This window comes from Ceratotherium simum, chromosome 38 (genome assembly GCF_057802395.1).
Source record: "Ceratotherium simum simum isolate JZ-2026a chromosome 38, ASM5780239v1, whole genome shotgun sequence".
NCBI classification, from domain to species: Eukaryota; Metazoa; Chordata; class Mammalia; order Perissodactyla; family Rhinocerotidae; genus Ceratotherium; species Ceratotherium simum.
The window spans coordinates 10,197,620-10,224,236 of NC_141937.1; the positions used below are offsets into that span (position 1 = coordinate 10,197,620).

General features: G+C 41.1%; 1 protein-coding gene across 1 annotated transcript in view; it reads right to left on the bottom strand.

Annotated features, from left to right (window-relative positions):
* The window catches only part of SNX9 (sorting nexin 9), a 104,927-nt gene that overhangs the window by 35,726 nt on the left and 42,584 nt on the right, over positions 1-26,617 (bottom strand). The window contains exons 3-6 of the mRNA XM_087425092.1: positions 25,623-25,697; positions 24,257-24,382; positions 3,736-3,895; positions 1,924-2,074 (exon numbers count right to left, since the gene is read on the bottom strand). Of these exons, the coding sequence (XP_087281218.1) occupies positions 1,924-2,074; positions 3,736-3,895; positions 24,257-24,382; positions 25,623-25,697 (512 nt within the window). The remainder of the gene's footprint in view (positions 1-1,923; positions 2,075-3,735; positions 3,896-24,256; positions 24,383-25,622; positions 25,698-26,617) is intronic.

Sequence of the window (26,617 nt, forward strand, 5' to 3'; positions counted from 1 at the left end):
CCAACCTCTTCATTTTAGAGATGAGGAAATTGAGGTTCAAAGAGGTCATCTAACTTCTCCAAGGTCATACAGCAACTGAGAGGCAAGGGCAGAGAGGGGGAGCACGGGAAGGCAGAATCAGAGGCCTGGGCACCAGCCAGAACCTCACTTCCTAGCTATGAAAACTCAGCCGGTCATTTGTCTCAGCGGCTCTGCTTCCTCATTTTCAAAACGGATCTGAGAGAGATGTTATAGTAAAATGGGTTTTAAATATACTTTGCATTTAGGTTTAAAGAAGAACTGAGAGTAATGTATAGACACACTGAGAACTTCAAATCACTATAGACATACTGAGAACTTCAAATCACTACAGACATACTGAGAACTTCAAATTTGACTCTAAGAAACAGGATAGAGTCAATAATGAATAATTAATTTCATTATGCATGCAATTGAGCATGAAAATACATAATGGAAGAAACTGGATGGACAGAGGTAGGAAAAGTGGGTAGCTAAAAGATAACTCATTTACTCACCTGATGCTATTTAAACATACTAAGGAGAACTTGCAGGACTCATTAAACTTATATATATGTAGATATAGACCTAGACCTTGATATCTAGATATCTATCAAACATTATGTTTATTATTTTTTTTCAGACCCTAGGTTAACATTCCTTGTTATCTGCTTTGAATCATAGACTTGGAACACTGAGAAAAAGTATTAAACATAACTGCTGTCAGAAGAGTATTTGAAGATTCTTATGGAAGTCATAAATTGTATCTCCCTCAAGCTACACTGGTGTAAACTACAGACTGATCCAGAACTCTCTATAAGGAATCCTACAGAGCTCTGTCCACATCCAGCCTTTCTTTCACGCTTTCCTTGTAAGCAGCGTATCTACAAGTACTGTTGAAACTTTTTTTTTTTTTTTTTTAAATCTAAGAGAAATCTAAGTGAAACAGTCTTAAACACATTAGCACAGTAGTTGAGAGCATGCGCTCAGAAGACTGAGGGGCTGGACTGGAATCCCGACCAGATCACTTACCACCTGTGTGAGCTTGGGGAGTTACTTAACCTCCTGGGCTCAGCTTTTCCCATAGTAAAACAGAGATTATATGTACCACAAAGGGATGTGAGGGTCACATGAGAAGGCATAGAACTGCCTTGCACAATGCATGGCATATGGTAAATGATCAACACGGACGTCGATAACAAAATGGACTAACACATCAAGGCTTCTCAAGTGGAGCCTGGAGGCCATTAAGGAAGTGGGGCTTATGCACGCACACCACATCCACCACCAGACGTTAACGGAACATTTGAACTTTACCTGACACCAGAGGTTACGTCTGTAGCACTTCCTCATTCCAAGAATGGCCAGTGTGCCTAGATACAACCCAAGGACCCACTGTGGGCTGGTGAGTCCACTCGCCCCACGCCAGAACCCACCACGAGCCGTGCGATGTTAACTCTGTGGGCCTGTGTCCTTTGTCTTTATAAACCTCTGCCTCCTTTGTCTTCCTCGAGGCACATGTGAGTTTCTACTCACGTCTGTGTCTGCTGAATTGCAATTCTCGAGACCCCAAATAAACTTTTGCCTCTTTTGCAGTTTATGCCTCTTATTCGTTGACATTAATAAATAGTAAAACACGTTAGAAAGTTATTATTATTATTATTATTTTTAGCTTTCCTGCGACATCAGCAATAAAACCTTACTATATCATGGATTTGATAAGGTAAAAACAGTACTTGGAAGATCATTAAATAGAACAGATATTTCACGTTAAGATGACAAAAAATTTTTTTAATAAGCTTGCAAGCTAAGATGCAAAAAAAAATGACCAAATCACACCCAAAACTTTGAAAAGAGAAAAAGCCTCTTCGGATCTTGTATCTGCCCCCACAGTGACTGCACGTTTCCCGACTCCTTGACACCCACTTGTTAAGCGGCAGCTTCATGGAAGAGGAGCCCGCACGGCTGCTGCCTCGCTGAGCACCCCCTGCTTCAGCCGACTCCGAGTCCTTGAAGTAGGGAGACGAGGACTTGGGGTCGTCCCAGTCTTCGTCCCAGTCATCATCGTCACCAGTTGCTAGAAGTGCCACAGAAGATGGCCAGTGAAAAAAAACAAAATGAAAATGGAATGACTTAATTTTCTGACAATAACTACCAACTGGGCTAATCAACTAGAAAAAGGGGAAATGGGTGTGGTATCGGAATATAATGTAGACGTGAAGGGTACAGGCTCTGTAGATGGATGGTTTTAAGGCTTGAACTGTAGATTCTGCCTTTTAGTGCAAAAGACAAGTTAGAAACAACTTAACGAGGGCTGTCAGCCCAAGTAACTTCAGATAAATGCAGCCTATAAAAATGCTACACAAGGGAGGCTCCTGGAGGCCTATACACTGATAAATCTAGCTTTATAAACTTGCAAATAAGCAGATCAAATACCCTTTACATGGAGAAGACTGGGGAGGACAAACGGGATGAGAGAGCTCTGAAAAGGAATTGTTTAACACTAACAATAATAAAGGTGGGACAAGGGCAGTGAGGGAAAGATGGAAAGGACAGGATGAGGGTGGTGGAGAGGGGAAAGAGAAAAAAGAGAAAGACAAGGAGTAATTAACCAGCACCCACAGCCTGATATTCTAACAATAATCTCTGTGCCAGATACGGTGCTGCCAGCTGCCCCCACCTCCTTCCTCTTCCCACTGTTCCGTACCCCCATCTCCCGCCTCTGGTGGCCTGAGGTGTGCTTTCACTATCAGGCAGGAAATAGTCCTGGGACCTCCGCCCTAAGAGTGCCACCATGAGAAGCGGAGAGACAAATGCCAAAACAAAAAAGAAAATAGAAAGTATTAGAAGGATCTGGGCCAAGTTTCCCAGGGCCTCCCCAAGTTACTATGGAGACAGACGTCAGCAGTCTGGTCTCAACGCTTCTACCCAGGCCATGCCTCCTGGTCCTGCGACAGTCCAGCTCCTGCCTAGAGCGGGAGCTTGGAACCAGGACCTGTGCCCTTATGGTTCCCGTGCGCAAGTCCCTTGTCATTTAGCACATTTAATTCTTGGCACAATGTGCTCACATAGGGAACGTAAAAAAAAAACAATGGGCAGATCTCTATCTTTTTATTTAATTTCAAAACAGACAGAAATACCCTTTCTAATTCCTGAATTGTTTCCCCTTCTATAAACTCCTCTTCTGCCTCAGTATTTCCATTAATAGCCTGGGAGTCAAACAGGTAGTTACAGAAAAGATAAAGCAGCTAAGTCAGAGGTCATCAACTTCAGGTGATGAACCATGTTTGATCTGTATACACATATTTTTGGCCCAGGATTTAAAAACAAATGTGTGTTAGTTGCTAAGATTTTAAAATGGGAAGATGACACAAAAATTGAGATTTCCAGGTTCTCTCTGGAACTGTGGAGGTCCAGGAACACTAGCTCAGTTTTCCCACAAAGTCTCAATCCACTGGCCAGAGCAGGGCTGCCCTCTTCCGTCTTCTGCAGCCCCAGTGGGCCGCTCTGTTCTTTTGCTTCATGAACCCGGCCCCTGCAAGCATTTGCATTTGTCACCCCTTGATAAATAACTGAGATTGGACTAAAGACTACAATTAACAACTACCTACATTTGGATCCAGAAAAATAAGTTTGCTACTAGTGAACAAGAGCACCTTTGATTAAAATCTATCTGTAGCTCAGAGGCCCTCCTCAATTTAGGGTGGGCTCCATCTCCAGCAGAGCCCTTTTCCTCACCTGGTCCCTGGTAGGCCTGCGGATGACCAAAGGCAGTGTCCCAGTTATTGGAAGTGTTTTTCTGGGCTGCAGCCCCCTCTGGCTTGGCTCCCCAGCCATCCGTGCTGTTCCAGTTTCCAGATTTGGAAGCATTCCAGGCTGACCAGGGGTCACTGCCAACCTGTTGTTAGGGGTGAAAAAAGAGAAAGAATATGTGTGACTTCTAGAAAGCATCACTCAATTCAGGAGGAAGTGCATAATAATTGAATACAATGGGGGTGCTGAAAAAATTGACAGAAATTTACAACACTTTTAAATGTAAATAATAAATTTTTTTAAACATGGAGGAAAGCACCGAAAGCAGCATCAACCTGATCCTACTGACGTTAACACTGCGACACACTCACTTAGGAACTTTCCAGCCAGTAACAAAACTATCAGACACGGCTGCCCCATTCACCTTTCTTCCCTCCCCCGAGTAACCACTTTTCTGAACCTGTATTCAGTCCTGTGTATGTTTTTATATTTCCACTGCATATGTATGCGTTCATAAATAATTGTTTTATATTTTTAACATGGACCCAAACAACATTATACTGTCTCTCTTTGCAAGCTGTCTTTTATTCATTTCACATTATGTTTTTGAGATTATACATGATGATAATGAGGATCTGTTTTATTCAACTTGAATTGCTTTACAGCAATCAGATGTATTTTTGACTTGGTTTTAATTTTTATTTGAAAAAGTAACACGTTTGCAGTTAAAAAGAAAAAAAATTCAAACAGAATAAAAGGATATGCAATTAAAAAAATATGCCTACCACCTTCAGATGCCAGTCACACTTTCAAAGACAACTGCTACTAACCAATTCCTTGTATCCACTTACTCAAACATCCCAGGCAGAGAGGTCCTTTTGGTTTTCAAACATACAAGAGAGCCCAAATTACACTCTCCGCTCTGTACTTCTGTTTTTTCCCCCTTACTAGCCTGAAGCATTCCCCCAGGTACATCAGCCCATGTGGATGCCACCGTTCTCTGACATGGCTCCACAGAATTCCCCTGTACTCACTTCTCATAACTGAGCCAGATATGCGGGCGCTCATCTGTCTCATTTTCAGTATTCTGCTGTCAACAATGCTGCAGCGCACATCCTTGTACACTACTGACATGCCAAGGGTTCTGTCTCCCATAAACGGGGGCTACCACACTCCAACACTATCTTAAAATATTTTTCTCCCATTATTCCAGTAATTTTATAGTTCAATTATTAATATTATAAATAAAATTTTGGGTCAGGTATTACATGGCGCCCAATTCCAGGAGTGCTGCAGTAATAGTACCTGTAGCCACCTCTCACCCCTGCCCCACCCACTGAGGGCACTCACAGTTTTTCATTTTCCTGATTTTTTAAATCTTCGATTTGTCTCGAATTTACGAGACAAATTCAGTATAAGAAATAATATAGGAATCCAGCTTAACTTTTTCCTGTGGCCAGTCTGTTGCCCTAACACCATTTAATGAATAATCCACCTTTCCTCCTCTGATCTGAAATGTCACTTTTATCACGTCCTGGACGTGGCCTATTTCTGGGCTCTCTGTTGTAGCCTAGTAATCTATTTATACGAGTACCGAGCTCCCCTGGAGCCCACTACACAGAAGATCATCGGTACTTTAGTGTAACATCTTCTATCTATTTATTTCTATACATGAACTTTAGCATCAGCTTAATATTTTAAAACCACCCACACTGTCTAATACACCTCTCTAACGTTTTAGAATGCTATGGTCTTTTTTTACTCTTCACTGACAGATGGGGTGGATAACTGCCCACCACACACCAGAAACATCAAAAAAAGAGTCTACATTCTACAAGTGGAAGTAGGATTTCATTCTAACATCTCTTATACCGTCAAGAAAAAAAAATGAAGTTATAGTGATTTTGCTCTATGTCAAATATTAACAGCAGAAAGACATTTCACCCACATGACTGAATTTCTCCAACAGACAGCTGACCAGGTGAGACTCTCCAGCCTCTAGTGGATACTGGAAATGAAGTCGGTCATGCCGAGGGCCTGACAATCACACTCCATTTAAGAGAATCCCTTCTTCCAGTCTTCTTTAAGGGAGGGAGTTTTATTCAGCAATATATACTCTGCGCCCTCCAAACTATGAGGTTTTATTTTTAGAATAAAACTCTGAAAAGTACAAAAATTCTGGACAGTAAGATGATGATAAGTACAGACACCAACTTGTCTAGTGTGATTTCCAGGACTGCTGACTGAGCAGGACCTGCTGTGAAGGGCTGGGCCCTGCCACCCGCCTGGCCCCGAGGAAGGCGTCAAGGATGGCAGGCTGAGGGCGCAGGATGAGCACAGGTGCCTGGTCAGGCTGTCCGCTTGGAATTCTGGCTCCAGCTCTTTCTGGCTGGGTCACCTCAGGTGGGAATTCCAACCCAGGCAGCCTGACTCAATTCAGACAGACTGACAGAAGCTCAATGAAGTCAACTGAAAAGGAACTAGAACGATAGGAAGAGAAAAAGTTCAGCATCGCCATGACAACAAGACTTTAAGTGTTAGCAGACTGGCAAAGAAAGATTTTCATCAATATTGAGGAAAAAATCCAATGTGAACTATTCATAGCGAGTATCCTAAAAAATTAAAACCTATTAGGAAAGAAACACAGAACACAAAAGTTCTCTTTAAAACTTCTTTGTTTATAAATTGCTTGTAGTAATTGCTATTTATTTGGTTATGTTATGATCTTAGCTCTCTACTTAGGTTATGAAATCCTTGTAGGCAAATCTAATAATTCTTTGCTTCTTTCTCTCTCTCTTTTTTTTCTGGAACATTCCCTCTACCGTGTTACAGCCTGATTCCTACTGAGAAATCTTTCAAAACCTGACCAACTGGAAATCCTCTCTCCAGCTTCTATCACTGACTTTTTTCTTTTTTCTTTTTTTGTGAGGAAGATCAGCCCTGAGCTAACAACATCCATATCATCCTCCTCTTTTTGCTGAGGAAGACTGGCCCTGAGCTAACATCTATTGCCAATCCTCCTCCTTTTTTTCCCTTTTTCTCCCCAAAGCCCCAGTAGATAGTTGTATGTCATAGCTGCACATCCTTCTAGTTGCTGTATGTGGGACGCCGCCTCATCATGGCCGGAGAAGTGAAGTGTCAGTGTGCGCCCGGGATCCGAACCCCGGGCCGCCAGTAGTGGAGCGCACGCACTTAACCGCTAAGCCATGGGGCCGGCCTCTATCACTGACTTTTTACTCTCTCTCTCAGATGACCTTTGACTGACCTCCAACATCAGTAACTAATAACCAGCTCACACAGTCTGTCGTGTTCTACCTCTCTCTGAACCCAGCCTTCCCATACTCTAGCCTCTGACTTCTTTGCTTTCAACCCCCAATAACCCTTTTGTCCCTCAACTGCAGACATGTGGTCACACAATAATCCATTCTGCTTCTCTGCTAAGGTTTCAAACTCTGAGGTGCCTCTTCGATACTTTTCTTCCAGTTTTCCCTCCTCTCTCTTTTCTACTGAGCAATGTCTTCATTCTCTTCTTTTCCCTCCCTTTATGGTACCAAACCCCTCCCAACTCTATCAACCACATGTAATTAAAAATCCTTCATTAGATCTCCCGCCCAGGGAATAAATTCCAAGCTCCTTAGTCCATCAGTCAAGATCCTAACTTTTCCTTCCATGACATCCCCATTCTCATTACTTGCCTCTAACCCTCACTCTATGCTTCAACCTTCAGTTTCCCAGGCTTTCCCACGTCCTTGCCTTTGCTCACACTATGCTCTCTACCAGCACGCAAAGCTTTCCTCCTCATCTTCCTAAATTCTGTCAAAGCCCCACCCCACTAAGGGCTCTGGCCTCAGGGCCTGCGTGCTGCCGTTCAGTCACGTCCTCCTACATTCTCCCAGGTTAGTCTTCTGTTAGAAGTATCTGCATATCCATTGGTCACTCCCACTAGCAAGTCATGAGCAGAAGGCCTGTCTTATTTAAAAAACATTTCCTCTAAAAGATCCTCAAAATGCCCTACATAAAGCGGCAAGGACTCAGTGCTTAAATATGACGTTATTGAGCATTTTATGAAATACGTATTATTCTTTGTCAGACATCTAAACTTCATAACATTATCATTAGTTCAGAAAGAAGGAAATCAGATTTTCCTCATGTATATTGACTTGAGTCTTTTTTGGGAAAATATACCCTGCTGCGGTCAATCACAGAATAAGCAATTTTCAGCACATGACAGTACCAGACTCTTAAAACAATAATGCCTTCTAAGTTATATAAAAGCGGTGTCAGCTCACTGTAGAAAAGCTGGAAGATACAGGCAGGCACGGATAGACAGAGAGCTGGACAGATGTGTGATAAGGCAAGAACAGTAAGATGTTGACGGTAGAATCTAGAAAGCAGGTGTAAGATTACTCACTACGAAATGCTTGAAGTTTTAACAAATAGTTAAAAAATCCAACAAATAAAATTGTATATACAACCATTCTGTGCTCTGAATTCCATTAGGATGCATGCAGGGGACACAGAGCAGGGCTGTGTCCATCAGGGTCACCAGTGATTTCCCATTGCCTGTGAACCCGGGGCCTGGCACATAGTAATTACTTAGTAAGTTAAGTATTTGCTAAACGAATATGCTCCCAAAGCATGTTTGTCTGTATCTCTATTAATCTGCCTTGCCCTAGAACTGGCTGATTATGTCCAACTCTCTCCCTAACCCCCACTCCCACTAAATTAAACACTCCTTAAGGCCAGGAGCAATATATTCAAACACATTTGCTGATTTAGCACTCTGGATATACAACCTATCCTATCCTCATAAGACAAATAGAGAAACACATTTACATTAGCTTTATATCATAAGACTTACTTAAATACATCCACTGGAAAGATTTATAGCATAAGGTAAGTTTCTTCAGAAAGCAGACTGGCTTGTACCCGACTGTAGAGCCAGAAAAACCACAGAATGGAGTCAAAATGGCCAGGAGGGGTGGACAGCGCTGAGCCTTCCTGAGACGATAACTGTGGGAAAGCTGTGCGTATTACGTATACGTAACACGGGGGTATAAATATACAAAAGGGGCAAGGGTAAGCAAAATGGTCTATGGGGTGAATTTTAAACCCCTTTATGAAACTGGGGGAATTTGCCTCAAGTAAACCTCACGTGGGTACAGTGGTTAAGAACGCAGGCTCTCAAGCCTGTCTATCCGGGCTTGAATCCCAGCTTTACCACTCACTAGCTGTGTGAACTTGGGCAATTTACTTCATCTCTCTTAGTTCCCACACTTACAAAATGGGTATAATAACAGCAGCTTCCTCATAGGCGTTCTGTAAGGATTAAATGACATAATGCATATAAAGCAGTTAACACCTGGCACACAGAACCATGGCATTCAGGAGAGGTTATCTTAATATATGGGGACTCATCTAGAATATAGAATGAAAAGAATGAAGACCGGCAGTTCTTTTGAGTAAATCCCCATCTGAGTAGTACACCTGTTAGTTTATGCTACACAGGAAAAGATCAGACAGTTAAATTCCTAAATGGTTTCAAGGCCAGGTCACATTCATAGGGAAACTTTTAATTGAAGAGGTGATAACAGGCACTTCAGATATTTTCTATTCTAGCCAAAGATCTGTTTCCTTCAGATACATAAAGAAAAGAGGAAGAAGACAGAAATGGTTCCCCATAAAGTTCAACAGTAACTCCTAATTCTCGGGGCTCGGGGCACAAACATTTTCTGTGTGCCAAATGCTGAGATCTTGCTTTCTTCAAAGCCTAATCCCCAGTGTAACACACTGGCTACAATCATCTGGTTTAATGATCCTTTGGCCGCTGACTTCTTTGCTCTCAATCCCAATAATCCCTTTTGTCCCTCAACTGCAGACGTGGTCACACAATAACCCATGCTGCTCCTCTGCTAGGGGTCAAACTCTGAGGCGCCTCTTCGAGACTTTTCTTCCAGCTCCCTCCTCTCTCCTTTCTACCGAGCAACGTCTTCATCCTCTTCTCCTCCCTCCCTTTATGGTACCAAACCCCTCCTGACTGTCAACCACACGTAACCAAAACCCTTCATTAGACCTCACTGCCCACGGAATAAATTCATCAATCAAGTCTCAGCTAAAAGGTCTCCAAGGTGTAAATCCCAATTATCCTTCCAATTCCTATGACTCCACGTATTGAATGCCTATGTTAGCACGTCCCATGAAGAGCTCCGGCAAGACACTTTACCTGAAACAGTCACCTCGTTTGGGAAAAAATAATTACCTCTCAGGGTTTTAAATGTTTATTTCCTCTGGAATTCAACTTTGAATTTTACCTTATTTATGGAAGGAGAAGGAGAAGGAGAAGATGAAGAAGGTGGTGAGTGGCTGAGACTTTCGACACAACCAAACTGAGCCAAAACATCCACCTTAAAATAAAAAAGGCGCTCAGTAAATGGAGGAAAAAAAAGGGTATAACAAGGCTTTTAACTAAAAACAGCAAATTCATAGCAGGACTAAGTTCACCAGAAAATTCTAGCATGCCACTCATTCAAAACATTACATGCCACAAAGCTCCCATTGTGTAGTAGTGGGTTATCTCCAATGCATTAGTAAATATTCTAAAGACTGTTGTTGTCACAATACAGTATCACTGAAGCACTAAAAATAATTATAAGCCTCACAGAAAGAATGGAACAAATATCATGCAAGCCACACAGCCAATGAAAGAAACTCCAGAGGAAAAACACAGCCAAGCTTTAAAAAATGTTAAGATGTTGAACCTTCTGCTTTCAAAGCCACCAGACATGTGCGAGAGCCCAGCCGAGATGAGCAAAGCCACCCGGTCGATGTGAAGCAACCACGGCGCCGTGATGAGTCCTACCAAGCCCAGCTGACAGCACAGAACAGCCTGGCCAGGCCACGATCTCAGGAGCAAGGTCTTCCATGTGTGTTCCTGAGGGTGACTGGCTCACGAAGCAGCACCGCTGTGAGAACAGATAACTGACACACTCCCATGAAGCCAATCAACAGCCAAACCGGCATCCTTGTTAAGAGGACAACTTGGAAGTCCAATCTCCAGGCTTCATGTCCCAGCTCCACGGCTATCTAGTAGGGAAGTCATTACTGTTAACACTTATATAGTGCTATGAAAATGCACTTTTCAGGTACAACTGTCCTGTGAAGTAAGTGGTGGTATTATTTCCATTTTATAGATGGAGATAAACCTGGTTTTGTTAATCAACTAATACACAAAGAAGACAATCAAGATGGAGCAATTGGGATCCAGTTTACGCTTCCACTTAAAACCTAAAAAAAAAAAAGACAAACTGTATTAAACTGTTTTCAAATCACTAGACATCAGGCAATGAAGGACCTGGTCCCTGCCTGGAGAGACTTTCCAGGCCACGGTCAGGGATGGGAACCACAGAAAGCCCAGAGGTCTCTGTGATTTGAGGAGACAGAGCTGGGAGTCTGGGGCAGAGCACTGGGGAGGAGAGAAGCTACACAGAGAGCTCCAGAGACCTGCAGAGGGGACCCCAGGGCTGAGCTGAGTACTGACCAGCAGATGCACATGAGGAAACCACCACATGCAAGGATGAAGTAGCAACTCCTCACATAGGGCCATTCTCACCAGGCAGAACGGAAAACCTCATGATTCCCACGGCACCAGGTACAGTACTAAAAGGGGTTTTGCCTCAATAGTGAGGCAAAAATATCCCTGGACTAAACATTGCTCTGGTCCCACTTTAAAAAGCTTAGAAATAAGACCCCAAAGGATTAAACTGTTTCTAAGCAACTTAACTGCATGCCAGAATAAGACTCAAAAATATTTGTCAGAATACAAAAATATCCAGCATATATCAAGGTAAAAATCACAATGTCTGGCACCCAATAAAAAAATCACCAGGCATGCAAAGAAGCAGAATAATATGACATATAACAAGAGAAAAATCAATCAATCGAAGCTGACTCAGTAATGACATCGATGATAGAATTAGCAACATTCAAGAGCAAGAAAGCTTTCAAATATCGATGAGATAGAGGAAACACTTTGAATGGGCTTCCAAGGGGTGACAATTTTAAGCATTAAGAAAAAACAACACTCTAGTAGACTGCAACACACTGAATCAATGTAAATCCATGGGTCCATAATAATACTAAAAAAAAAGAAAGATAGGAAAACTCATGTGTCACTATTTGAGGCAGCTATTTAAATAACTTCTTACTTCGAAAACTGGTAATTTCAACCTGGGAAAGAATTAGACATGTATACTGAACTCCAGAAGAAACTGTTTTCCAAGGTAGCTACCTAGTTCCAGTTGAGAAGGAAAGTGCTACTTTACAGAAGAAAGCCAACTCAGAAAACGTGGAAGGAATAACATTATTGCTTCAGGCAAGGATTATCAATTGGTGGTAAATCATTAGGTGAACAGTTAACAGAGTTAAATTAACACCAGACAGATTACTTTCTGGTCACAAGGAGAAAATATAACTATACAATGGAAGCACAAGACTTATCAACCTGACTCAAGGTCATTCTGATCAATAATGGTGGGCTGACCAGATATTATGACTTCTGATCTGATGTAGCATAAATCTATAATATCACCTATGATATTTTCTTGCCCAAAATGTTCAATTTGAATCCTTCAAGCCTTTGGGTACAATTTCCAACTTATAGGATGTACAGAGGATAGAGGAACAACTAAATAATACCACAGGGAACAACCAGACAAATCTAAAAGACAGAAATTCTGCAGGACAATTGGCTAGGTCAGAATAAACAAAAAGAGCAGGGACTGTGTTGGAAAGAAAGGAGACTTACAGGGACACAATGGACATAACCAGATGTAATGCTTGGTCCTATAATGGACACTAGTTCACCAACAAGCTGTAAAGGACACTCCAGGGTCAGAAGGGAAAATTAAAATTGGTCTGGATACTAAGTGAGATGAAAATTCACTGAAAAGGAAAGGATCGTCAACCTTTAAAAAGTTAAGAACAGTATATACTACTACATATGTCTCATATGGGTCTACATGTGAATGAATACCCATGTTCACACAGAGAAAGCAAGATATGCACCAAGGTGTAAATAGTAGTGGATGGTGGGATGTGATGCTTTTCTTCTGCTAGTCTGAATTTTCTAATTTCTACAGTGTGTATGTACTGCTTCTATAACAATAAAGGTTATTATTATTATTTTTTTTGGTGAGGAAGGTTAGTCCTGAGCTAACATCTATTGCCAATCCTCCTCTTTTTGCTGAGGAAGATTGGCCCCAGGCTAACATCTATGCCCATCTTCCTCTACTTTATATATGGGATGCCTGCCACAGCATGGCTTGATGAGCAGTGTGTAGATCCATGCCCAGGATCTGAACCTGAGAACCCTGGGCCACTGAAGTGGAGCATGTGAACTTAACCACTATGCCACCGGGCCGGCCCCAATAAAAGGTTATTTAAAAAAGTTCTTTTTAAGAGCTTCTACAAGACAAACGAAACCACAATCAAGATGAACAGACAACCCACCAGCTGGGAGAGAATATTTGCAAAACATACATCTGACAAGGGGTTGATGTCCATAATATATAAAGAACTCACACAACTGAACAACAAAAAAACAAACAACTTGATCAAAAAATGGGCACAGGAAATGAATAGACACCTCTCCCAAGAAGATATACAGATCGCCAATAGGCACATGAAAAGATATTCAACATCATTAATCATCAGGGAAATGCAAATCAAAACAACACTAAGATATCACCTCACGCCCGTTAGAATGGCTATAATCAGCAAGACAAAAAACAACAAATGTTGGAGAGGATGTGGAGAAACAGGAACCCTCATACACAGCTGGTGGGAATGCAAACTGGTGCAGCCTCTGTGGAAAACGGTATGGAGATTCCTCAAAGAATCAAAAATAGAGATGCCCTATGATCCAGCCATCCCACTACTGGGAATCTATCCAACGAACCTGAAATCAACAATCCAAAGAGGCTTATGCACCCCTATGTTCACTGCAGCATTATTCACTATAGCCAAGAAGTGGAAGCAACCTAAGTGTCCCTCGACTGACGATTGGATCAAGAAAATGTGGTATATATATACAATGGAATACTACTCAGCCATAAAAAAAGACAAAATCGTCCCATTTGCAACAACATGGATGGGCCTGGAGGGTATTATGTTAAATGAAGTAAGCCAGAAAAAGAAAGACAAACACTGTATGATCTCACTCACATGTGGAATATAAACCAACACATGGACAGAGAAAACTGTATTGTGATTACCAGGGGCAATGGGGGTGGGGGGGTGGGCACAAGGGGTGAAGGGAGACATATATATGGTGATGGACAAACAAAAATGTACAACCCAAAATTTCACAATGTTAATAACTATTAAAACATCAATTAAAAAAAAAAGTTCTTTTTAAAGAAAATAAGAACAGCTGACCGTTCTGCAACGGCTGACCACAAAAATGATAGGTTCTGGTTTTGTTATATTTTGCTATTTTGCTGTATTTTGCTTCTTATATGACACCCTTGGGGGATGTGGACCACTAAGAATCATACTCCTACTTCTGACAACAGGCTTCAACCAAAATGCAGTAAGATGTGGGCAAGGGTAACAGCGCTAAGATCTGACTTAATTCATTGGTTTCTCAGTAGGCAGACAAGACATGGTCTAAGAAGAACACTCACTGCACAGACCAGGTGAATAACAACCCTGGGAAAGGCGGGGAGGAGATGGAGAGATGGGCAACAGACACCATTACTTCCCTCCGTGTCCACTTGAACTAGGTCAGACCTCAAAGGGGGATCTAGGTTTGAGAATTAATGAAAAGATAACATATTTCATTAAGGTTGCTTCCTGTCTGGCTTTCTACCAAACCAGCAAACAAGAGTTCAAGGGATATATGAAGGCTCAAAACAGACTGATGAGTGCTCACAGCACCCCCTGCCCCCCTGGCTCCTTACAGAGAACACCCAAAGTTCAACACAGGTCCATATGCATCATTCAGTTGATCAGTCTACCAGGTAAGAGGAGTCCCTAACCATGGGCTCACTACCTTTTTATATCATTATCTTGGGGGAGGGGCCCTGGAAGCATCCGAGGGTCCACGTTATCACACAAGGAAATTCTTGCTGAGCTTCAGTCATATACTTCTCTACATTCTACATGTTACGTCGTCATCTAGCTCATCACATCACACCCCACACTGCCCCCTAATAAATGGTCTCCTGCTTGGAAGGAAAGAAGAAAGGAAAGAATTTTGTAACTAGAAACTTCCAGGGCAAGACTTTGTCCAGGGGTATACAATAAAAATGACTGGAAAGTTACTTGTTCTGTGAAAGCTGAGGTTACTATGGTTTGGTTTTTTTGCAACTCATCTGCATGGCTGAGATGTCAAAGTCTTTATCTGACATTTCTTTTCATCAGACATTTAATAACCATGCGCCAGCTGTGTTAGGAAGTGGGAATAGAAAGCAAATAATGTGATCCTGATGCCTAAGAACATTTTAATCAGTTTCTGACAAAGGTTTAACTCTTTTTCTCAAAAAGGCTCATAGCGGGTATAAAATTCTCTTATGTAAAAAGCCTGACCATTTCAGCTCAAAATGCAGAAGCATTTGTAAAATTTCCTATTTGGTTCTTTGCAGATCTTTTGCTCACAGGACATCATCTAATCCTACAGATGGACCTCTAATGACTTCGGAAAACCACTAACAGAAATATAAAACTTGTACATTCTTTTTAAATGAGGCTAGATCACAAGAACAGATTAAATCCATTTGTAGCCAGTCACGTCAATACCGCCGACCAGGAATTACCCAAATGACTTAAATCCTTTGTTAATTCACATTCTGAACCCAAAGATGTCAATTCCAGGCATTTATTTTTTAAATAAATAAATTTAAAAGAATAAAATTTGCCTTAAAAAATGGGTAATACTTGTGTTAGCTTAGAGAGTTTACTTATTTTATTAGCACAAAGTCTTAAAACTGGTAGCTTTATGAACCAAACAGGATGGTGCTACAAGTAGCAGAAGACAGTGTGCTTCCAGGTAAATGTGTTAATAAAAGTCCATGAGGACTGGGTTTTTACGGACACTCTCCTGATGATGGGCTGTGTGTTTAACAATGCTGACTGGCCCTTCATCAGAGCAGTTTCAAGGTGAAAACAAAACAAATCCTTTGCTCTTGTCATTTCTTTCCAGTTAGACAAAAATAAACACCACCACCACCCTAAACAATACATTTCACCAGCACGTATTTTTGAAAGGGTCCCCAGATGCACGAGCTATCTTACTAAGGCAAGGCTCTGTGGGCACAAAGCAGAGAAGGTTAGCACGGGCCCAACGCAGTTCTGAAGGCAAATGTGGACACATCCTCTAAACAGACGTATACAACCCTCCTTACAAAGCCCTGTAACCAAGTAAAAGGGATTCATGTTGGGGTGGGAATGAGGACAGGGAGACACAGAGAATCTTTTCAGTAAGAATTTTGTAAAGAGGAAATCTCCATAAGCAATTATGAGAAGTCTACAGCATTATAGACCTTATTTGAGATAATGAAATAATAAGCAAACCTAATACCTTTGTGAAGGTGTCTTTTGCTGATTTATTTTTAAATGGCCTAAAAATGGACTTTTTTTTGAGAAATGAGAAAGCAAAATGTAGTTCCAACATAAAATTACTATTGCCTTCCTCATCAATAAAAATTCCTTCATAACAAATATCATTACATTGAAAATCTCTGCAGAAGAAAAACATGTTATATCCCTAAATACCCACCTAACTTCAAGCATTTAATATCTTAACTGTTAAAAAATAAACATCTCAGAGGATGGGGGCTGGCCTGGCGGCAAAGTGGTTGCACATGTTCCACTTTGGCAGCCTGGGGTTCGCTGGTCTGGATCCTGCGCCATGCTGAGGTGGCGTTCCACGCAGAAGAACGAGAAGGACCTACAGCTAGGATATACAACTATGTACTGGGGCTTTGGGAAGAAAAAAGAAAAAGAGGAAGATTGGCAATAGATGTTAGCTCAGGGCCAGTCTTCCTCAAAAAATAAAATTAAAAAAAAAAATCTCGGAGGATTTTCTGTAAGAGAATTTAATATTTTTGGTTGGGTAACCCAGCAGTGGTAGAACGGTGGGCTGGTGACAGCTCCTAGTTCTACAGCCAATGTGGAGAATACATACCTCCTTTTGACAGAGATTCAGGCTGAAATCCATAAATCTCATAACATTTTGCATTGTAAAATATCTTTTGGGCCAGCCCCGTGGCTTAGCGGTTAAGTGTGCGCGCTCCACTACTGGCAGCCTGGGTTCGGATCCCGGGTGCGCACCGACGCACCGCTGCTCCGGCCATGCTGAGGCCACGTCCCACATACAGCAACTAGAAGGATGTGCAACTATGACATGCAACTATCTACTGGGGCTTTGGGGAGAAAAAAGGAGGAGGATTGGCAACAGATGTTAGCTCAGAGCCGGTCTTCCTCAGCAAAAAAAGAGGAAGATTAGCATGGATGTTAGCTCAGGGCTGATCTTCCTCACAAAAAAAAAAAAAAACCTTTTGATGTATTTATGACTAGACAAAAAATTATTCAAACATGTACACAGCTTTCTATTATGGTGCAAAGCCTCTTACAGGTTCTGGGAATAGAAAAAATTAAGACAAAATCTCTGCTTCTCACCAAGCTTCTAAGTTTACAAATAAGTAGTATCTGTGATAAGAGTCACACATTGCTAAGAGAATGGAGAGGAAGGAAAAGGGAGAAGGAAAAAAACCAAAAAAGGCTTCAAAAGGACATAGTATTTGAGCTGAACCTTTGATGATAGGCACGTTAAGTGAGCATAAGTGAGGCCATCTTGTTACACTAAATGGCCCCAGCCCCTCCTCTGTGTGACGACTCACTGCTCTGCACGTACTCTAAAACATTCACACACTCTCCTTATTTATGGCCCCTGCTCACGTATGTACTCCCCAACAGCTTGATAAATTAAAAACTTTGTTCTGTGAGCTTCTCTCCAGGGACACGCTGACCACAGGTGGGGAAACACACCTACAAGGTATCCATCACAGCTGAGAGAAGAATGGAACAATGTGAGGTCTGGAGCCCGTCAAACCTGGAGACCAACCCCTGGACCCCCTCCTTACTGCCCATTTTCCCCATATAACTGCCTCAAGATTCTGTAATCTTGGAAGATGGTTTTTCGAGACATTAATCTGCCATCTTCCTGATTATGCTGGCTAATCAAATTAAAACTCCCTTTCTCAATCCCTAACTTGTGAATAATTGGCTCAGATCGCGGCAAACAGAGTGAGCCCATTGCTTGGTAACAGGCAGGTTTTCAAAGATGGAAGGAGTCACTCTGTCATTCTTGGAAGAGAGAGCAAAAGATACAAAGTGGAGGTAGGACACCATGGGGGATAACTGGAGAACAGCCAGTTTGGCTGCAGCCTAATACATACGCAAGGTAAGGCATATGGTGAGGAATCACAGAAATACAATTGAGGCCAGAAAAGTAACTGGTCCCACCTCAAATTCAGAAGAATTTCTTCTAAAATTTCCCTTCCATGCATTGTTCAGTGTCTTGACTGCGTAATTCTAACTGATAGGAGGACGACTACCTCCTTGGACAGCTTTCTCTTGACATTTTCTCTCTTTCTCTCACACAAATGATACTTGTTTCAGGAGGCAATGGGGGAGCCCCTAAAGTCTCTTGAGCAAAGAACTGCCATACTTAATGTCTTATTTTAGAGGCAGCGGCATAGAAGATACTAAAACAAACAATTATTAAACCCTACTAAGCACCAAGTACTCTTCTAACACTTGAGCACTATTTTTCCATTTACTCTTTCCAACAGTTCTGTGAGGTTTTACAGATGAGGAAACTGAGGCACACAGAAGCTAAGTGGCTTCCTTTGAGTCACACAGAAAGTACGAAGTCTGAGATTCAAACCAAGGGGTCTCCTTACACATCTAAAGGATGCACAACTCTCTATCAGTAACTATGGCTCAGAGTGGCACTCAGTTAGCGTTTTAAAGTGGAATGAAAAGAGGGCATAGAAATAAGTAACATTTCAGAGAAAGAGAAACGGGAAGGTTGGGAAGAGAAACGGGAAGGTTGGGAAGAGAAACGAGCTTTGTGGGGAAATATGAGTGATTCTGCTCATGCTGAGTTTGAGACACAGGAGATAGGCAGATAGGGCTGTTTAGCAAGAAGCTGGAAAGTGGGCAAACTGAAGAGAAAATTCAAGATTGGAGGAGAGGCATATGAGGGAATCATCTATATGGTTATGGAGGGCAGAAGAGGGAGAGGCTGGAACAAAAAAGCTAAGTGGATGGAGAACATCTTGTGGAGAAAGTAGAGGGGAGAAAAGGAAAGTATTTATTAAATGTCTCCCACGTGTCCAACACCACTTTATACAGGTGGCCTAATCCTCCAACAATTCAGGAAGCAGGTATTATACCAAAGCCACAACTCCTGTGTAGGGGAGCCAGACGGTCAAACTTAGGTCTAACCCCAAAGCTCATATGCTCCACTACACCAAGCTGCCTGGGGGAGGAGGTGGGATGGGATGAGAAATTGTGAAACAGAAAAACAGAGATATTCAAGGGGAACTGGGACACACTGTGATAAAAAGCAACAAGAACTTTAACAAAAAGAGAAGCAGTTTATTTCAAGTATGTACATCTTTCCGGTGTTTAAAGTAGATAGAAAATCAGTCTTTCAAGTCAAAAACCTTCAGATAAAACATCTAATTTTATAGAACTTTTAATGTTTAATCCCCATTATTCTTCTTTAAAAAGTACAACCAAAAATTCCCCATTAATTTCTCAAAAGTTCTCCAAAGAGGCTGTCATCGAACAGTTTTTTTTTTTTACAGATCTATACTGAGAACCTTTCTAGAATGAAGGCAATGATATAATTTAAACACTAATAACTGGGTGAAAAACAAGACTAGGACAACTATTAACAACACATGTCTTTTAATGACTTCTGAGATTCATTTTCATCAGCTGGTTAATTCATTCTAGTGGCACAGCCATGAATATGAAATACTCTTGAAACTGTAAAATACCATGTAAATAAGTAATAATGAAACTAATATTAACCACTAAAAACTACTCGGTCTTCTAAAAGTACTGCAGTAGCTGTCCTTATCCAACCTGAAATCTATATTAGAACAAGAAGACAATGAGATTTTGATTCAGTTCTTGGGTAGCCTTCAATGAGTATTCTACAAAATTTGAATCTGTCGTGCATGTATACATAAACACAAGAAAGATAACATTACCCATACTGATGTGCCTTAAAAAAAAATCATACACCCATAACCGTACATCTAAAGCTGCCCTCATTCTTCTAAAAGAAGCACAGCTTCCCACTGGGTGCCTGGTCTGTAGTCCACCGGGCCAGTCCCCCACATGACAGACACAGAACAATGCTGCACTAAACCTGCTGCCCCGATGTCTGTGTTCTGAGAGTGGATGCGCAGGATAAACTCAGAAGTGCTGGGTCAGAGAGCAGGTACATTTTAAATATTAACACATATTATCACACTGTCCTCCAAAAGAGCTTCATCAATTTATCCTTTCACCAGCTTTGTATCAGAATGCCTATTTGACCACGCCCTTCCTCACACTAGGTATGAAAACATTTTAATTCTCTGCTAATTTGACAGAAGAATCTCAAAATGAGCATTTTTCCTACGTTTATTGGCTATTTGTACTTCTTTTGCAAGGAAAAATCTGTGCACGCCCTTTAACCATTTCTTTTCCTGAGTTGTTCATCTTTTTCCTATAGATTTGCAAGTTTTTTGTATATTAACAGAATTAGCCTATTATCTGTGGCATGACAGAAATATTTTTCCTAGTTGAATATTATTTTTTGACTTAAATGTATCAATTCTTTCCTTAATGGCTGCTAGACATTATGTCATGCTTAGAAAGGCATTCCATATTCCAAAGGTATTAAAAAAGTCTATATTCTCTCCAAGTACTTAAAAAAATAATTTTATAATTTTCCAAATTAAATTGTTCCAATACATTTAAAAAATAATGCATTATATTCCTTTGACATTTACAATTCTAGTCTATAACACAGCCAAGCTACTGGACTATGTTTTTACAGACAAAGGTTCCCTCATATACCATCAAAGGAAGGAAAAGATATAAACGGTCCCTGTAATGACCGTATCAACGTTTATCTACCTCTACAATAGGCAGATAGTGTAGATTACTCAGTCAGAATCTAGAACCAGAAGGCACTCCAAGCAACCTGAAATTACGAGTTTTACGAAAAACAAAAGGAAGTGCTATTTTACATATTAAGACATAAATTTATGAACTAATTACTCTGAAATGCAGTGCAGATTAAAAATACAAAGTTGAGGAAGGCTCAGATAAATTAAAAAGTAGCAGGCTCAAAATAAATTATTCCAGGAGATCTGCAGATGGATATACCCTTTTAGAGAGATCTTTTTTAAAAGATATGATTTAAAAGAAAGATACAACAGTCAGAAAGTTGGACAACCAGTAGCTGAATGTGGGGCTTTAACTTGCCTGTATAGAAAGAAAGCCGAATTTAAAATTACTGATGCTGAGAAGAGTCGACAGATACTGGCTTGGAAGTTTGCAGCATACTAAGCTGACAAGAGATGGAAGCCTAAGAGGGGTACGCTCTGCAGTGCCTGATGGGGAAGAGACGAGCCAGCTCCTCTGACATACTTGCCCTCAAAACAAAACTGTCCTCTGGGAGAGGACACAATGCCAGGGCCATCAGAAAATCCCAAGAGGTATATCCTTGGAATAAAAATAATATTTTCTGATTGACATTCAGTAAATGAAAGAATGGGCAAACCTCATAGCAAAAATTTTAAAAGCTATCAATAATGGTTGTCTGGTTTCTTATTCCTGACATCTTTCATACTATTTATAAAATAAACCACAATTTTGGCCTATTTAATTTGTTTTCATATCCCAAATAACCAAGAGCATGGATGGCTGTTAGAAATATTTTTACCTGATTTAAATTAAATTCAAATGCTCAAATTCATTAATTATGGTTATACTTTCTGTATTGTGTTACTTATAGTTTCAGTTCACTTTTTTTTTTTTTTAATTTTTATTTATTTATTTTTCCCCCAAAGCCCCAGTAGATAGTTGTATGTCATAGTTGCACGTCCTTCTAGTTGCTGTATGTGGGACGCGGCCTCAGCATGGCCGGAGAAGCGGTGTGTCGGTGCACGCCCGGGATCCGAGCCCGGGATCCGAACCCGGGCCGCCAGCAGCGGAGCGCATGCACTTAACAGCTAAGCCACGGGGCCGGCCCATCAGTTCACTTTTGCTTTGCTTTCAAAATCTGATTAGATTTACTGTTAGATCAGATTACCAACTTAAAAAAAAAAAAGTTGGTTATATTATCTTCCAAATAACCTGAAAGAAAAAAAATTCAGACTTACACTAACCAGTTTATATTACTACATTTAAATACCGAGGAATGTCCTTCATAAGAGAACAAGACTGGAGCCTGATTCTGGACTTGTGTTCACCAACGACAGCACTTCAGCCTCTCCTGAGATAACGGTTGAAGTAGGTCCCTGAATTAAGATGAATATTTCCATCTTTTGTTTCTTTCACTTATTCTATGATCATCTCATTATAATTCCCTTTTATTAAAATGCTGCCTTTTACCTAATGCAAACCGATTTCGCTATGTTTTTGTATAACTCAGTAAACCTCAGCTGGCTTGACTTAGCCCGCAGGGCACATCTGGCAATATCTGGAGACTTCTTTGGTCATTACAACTGAAGGAGGTGCTGCTGGCATCGAGTGAACAGAGGCCAGGGATGCTGCTAAACGTCCCAGTGAGGAAGTACCAGTCCCCAAATGCTAACAGTGCTCCGGCTGAGAACCACTGTAAAACTGCAGTAAGGTCTAGCTAGGATTTCTTCAAATCCTGTCATGAGTAATCTTTAACTGACCAACGTTCTCAGGTAGTGTAGAGTAACAAAACATAGGAAAATGCGGAAAATGCTCAACCATGGTGATCACTTTGCCTCTGAATCTGAAATATCTGGGCCAGACTAATTTGTAGCTCAGGTTGTCTACAAAAAGCTATTGTAACACATATAAAACCTGCAGTTAATATATGGTAAACAGCACTTTGATAAACTCTCTTGGCAGATTAAGATACAGACATGCTATAGGCAAATAATTATAAGTGATATGATTATTAGATTTCACATAATTTAAAATTTTTTATGTAGTTAAAAAATTATCAAGAAATAACATCCCCTAAAGCCCATTCATTTTTTAAGATGTAGGTAGCAATAACATTTTTTTTTTTCTTTTGGTGAGGAAGAGTGTCCCTGAGCTAACATTCCTTGCCGATCTTCTTGTTTTTTTTTGTGTGTGTGTGTGAGGAAGATCAGCCCTGAGCTAACATCCATGCCAATCCTCCTCTTTTTTTGCTGAGGAAGACTGGCCCTGGGCTAATATCCGTGCCCATCTTCCTCCACTTTATATGGGACACCACCACAGCATGGCCTGACAAGCGGTGCATTGGTGTGTGCCTGGGATCCGAACCCAGGCCACCAGCAGTGGAGCACGTGCACTTAACCGCTATGCCATGGGGCTGGCCCCCAATCTTCCTCTTTTTGCTGAGGAAGATCAGCCCTGAGCTAACATTTGTCCCCATCTTCCTCTATTTTTTTTTTTTTGTATATGGGACACCGCCACAGCATGGTTTGATGAGCAGTGTGCAGGTCTGAGCCTGGGATCTGAACCTGCAAACGCTGGGCCACCGAAGTAGAGCATGTGAACTTAACCACTGTGCCACTAGGCTGGCCCCAGCAATAACATTTTGACATCCATCTTCTCAACTTTCTTGTTGTCGCTCACTTTGGATAATCATCTAGCGATAACTGAACTAGGCAGTCACCTAAACTGGTCAAATTTTCACTAAAATTAATGTAAATTTCAGTGTATTTTTCTCAAACTATCCCACTCTTCTAAGTTTTCTAGAAGCAATACAGTAATACTACCAAGCGCTGAGTGCCAGATTTACAGCCACTTGTACGTGCAGTGCACCTGCAAGATGAGGGGGCGATAGCTGAGAACGTAATAACACGCCAAGGTCAGAGAAATCATTTCCTGTTCCAGCCAGAGCTTTGACACTGACCATCCCAGCAACAGGAATTTTCTTTTCTTTCCACACCCTCACTTGAAAGAGTATTTGCAACTGACAGGGTTTGTGTTCATATCACGTCAGACTTTTAAAAGCAACTCCGGACAAACACCCTGCCTTCGCTCTTACAATCAACTTTAAAAACAGTCTTTAGCAGCCTTAACAGGTGAGTTCTTTGTTAATACCCAACAGAAATGCCACACAAACGCCTAACAGCTCCTTTGTTTGTGCCTTCAGCAAATGGCAACAGCTATAACACATCACAGGCTTCCACAAATGGGCCCTGCTCTCAGCCGGCCGTGTACAGCAGGACGATGCAAGACTCACCTGGTTACTGCTGTTGGCGGCTGGTGAATTGGCTGGAGCCGTACTTGCTGAGAGAGAATCGAGGAAGGCTTGGTCAGCCACTGAATCTCCACAGGAAAACTGATCTTTTCCATCACTGGGCAAGATCTGAATAGTAGAAAGAACCACAGTTATTTTCATAGATTAGAGTTATTACAGAGATCGAGTCCCTGGAGGCAAGCAAGAACTGCCATCTATTATGGAAAAGAGGTTTATATTAAAAGGTAAGTAAGCCCAAGAACATCTGTATTAACTATTCCTTTCTATAAGTATGCAGAATTCTAGACAACACAATTAATGCCAGTGTCCACATAAATCCTCAGATCTTTCTCATTCCTGTCAATGTTTAGAATCCTGAACGCGTAATGCACAGAGGTAAAACACGACATAAACAGAAGACATGTGGACCAAGCTCAGGGGCCTGTGACCCCTCTGAAGTCGTATGGAATCTGCTGGGGTGTGTGCAGGTGCATGTATTCCGAGAGGATGGTCTAAAGAGTTCATCAGATTCTCCAGAGGGTCCAAAACTCCCCACCCCAACTCCCAATCAGGAAGAACAGATAGACAGCCTTCCCATTCTGTAGGCAGTGCCCAGGCATTCCTCTCTACTGGAGGGGAACCCTTATTCTTGATCGCACTCTATTTTACTCACAGGGCACCACGCAACCTTACTGTCTGTCACTTGAGATGAGAGGCAAGCTCACCAAGTACTCAGTACTCAGTTCTAAGTGGCCCACAGACAACCAGCAGGGGGTGCCAGGAGGTTGACTCAGAAGAGGGTTTGTCAGCTGAGTGAATGTGACCCAGGCAGGGAGCCTCCTTCCGGGTGTTGTGACACCATCCTTGGCATCTATTTCAATAGAGCTTAAACCAGGCATGGCTCACAGCCGCTCATTCAAGACCCTTCTGTCTATGGGAACAGAAGGAACTGACAGATATGTCCTAAATTAGCACAGGGAGAAGAAAGTCACTTCAAAAAATCTATTTAAACTTTGTGAATCAATTCTACAATAAACAGTATTGTAGGCAGCAGTTATTATACAATATAAGCAAAGAAAAATAGATACTTTTATTCAGAATTATTACAAGTTGTTATCCTTGGAAGGAACATAATCTAAATATCTGAAGTCACTCTTTGGAGCTTGGTTCTATAGGTAATATTTTTATTTGTTCTACTTCAATTTATTTTCCGCTTTTTATATAATTAGCATGTTTTACTTTTAAAATGGAAATTTTTTAAATTAAAAATAAAGTAGCTATCTTCCAATCTGTCCTTTAAGTTGGTAACTCATAAAAAGGTGTTTTATTAAAGACCAGGTTTAATTAATAAATGACAGTACGTTCTTACTTCAACATAGTCTGTGGGAACCAGCCCTCGTTCTCCTTTGTTGTTTCTTCCTTCCAACCATCCTCCACCAACATCCTAATAAAGTTAAAAAAAAAAAAAAATAAAGAAAAAAGATTACAGTGGGAATTTTCTGTAGAAATTTTGCTTTGGGAATTGTTATACATGAAAAAGTAATTAACATAAATTAGCATTTTATTCCTACAGAGCTAACACTGATCAAAATTTTAAATTCTTAAGACTCTTCTTTACTCAAGAAAAGGATATAATCTAAAAACAAGAAAAATCAAACTTCAACAAGCAATCAAAGATTGAAGGATAGCCTATTAATATAACACCATCATTTTGTAATTCCTTTCTATTTACTGGTCTGTGGTAGATTACAAAATGGTTTGCGGCTCCAATTGTCAAGAAATAGAATGACACCCCCTACCTCTAGAATCTGCGTTGTCCCTTGTGACCTCTGTCCAAAAGAAGGAGGTAAAAATAATATGGGGCGAGTTCAGAGCCCGGCCTCAAGAGGCTTTGCACACTTCAGCTCACTCTTTTTTCCAAAAGAGCTGCTATGTGAATAAATTTAGGTTGCTAGATGATGACAGAGTCGAGGCCCAGCCTCCCTGTGGGCCCATCCAAAGCCAGTCAACCCCTAGGAGGAGAACTGCTAGACGCATGAGCGAGCCCAGGTCAGGAGAACCATCCAGCTGACTTGTAGATTGCTGAGCAACAACAAATGGTTGTTTGTTTAAGCCACTAAGCTTTGGGATTGCCTGTTATTCAGGAAAAGCTAACCAATCTATGATTCCTTAGCTCTTCTGGATAAGTAATATTAATAAACTAAATAGTAAAGTACGCTACACCAGGATTCCCATTTTTCAATCAATTATAATTATAGCAAAGTCCAACATTTTCCCCTTAAAATAGTAAGAGTTAAGTTCATAAATCATGCCCTAATTAGTTAATAATTACCTGAATCTAGATCACACATTCTTTTTTTTTTT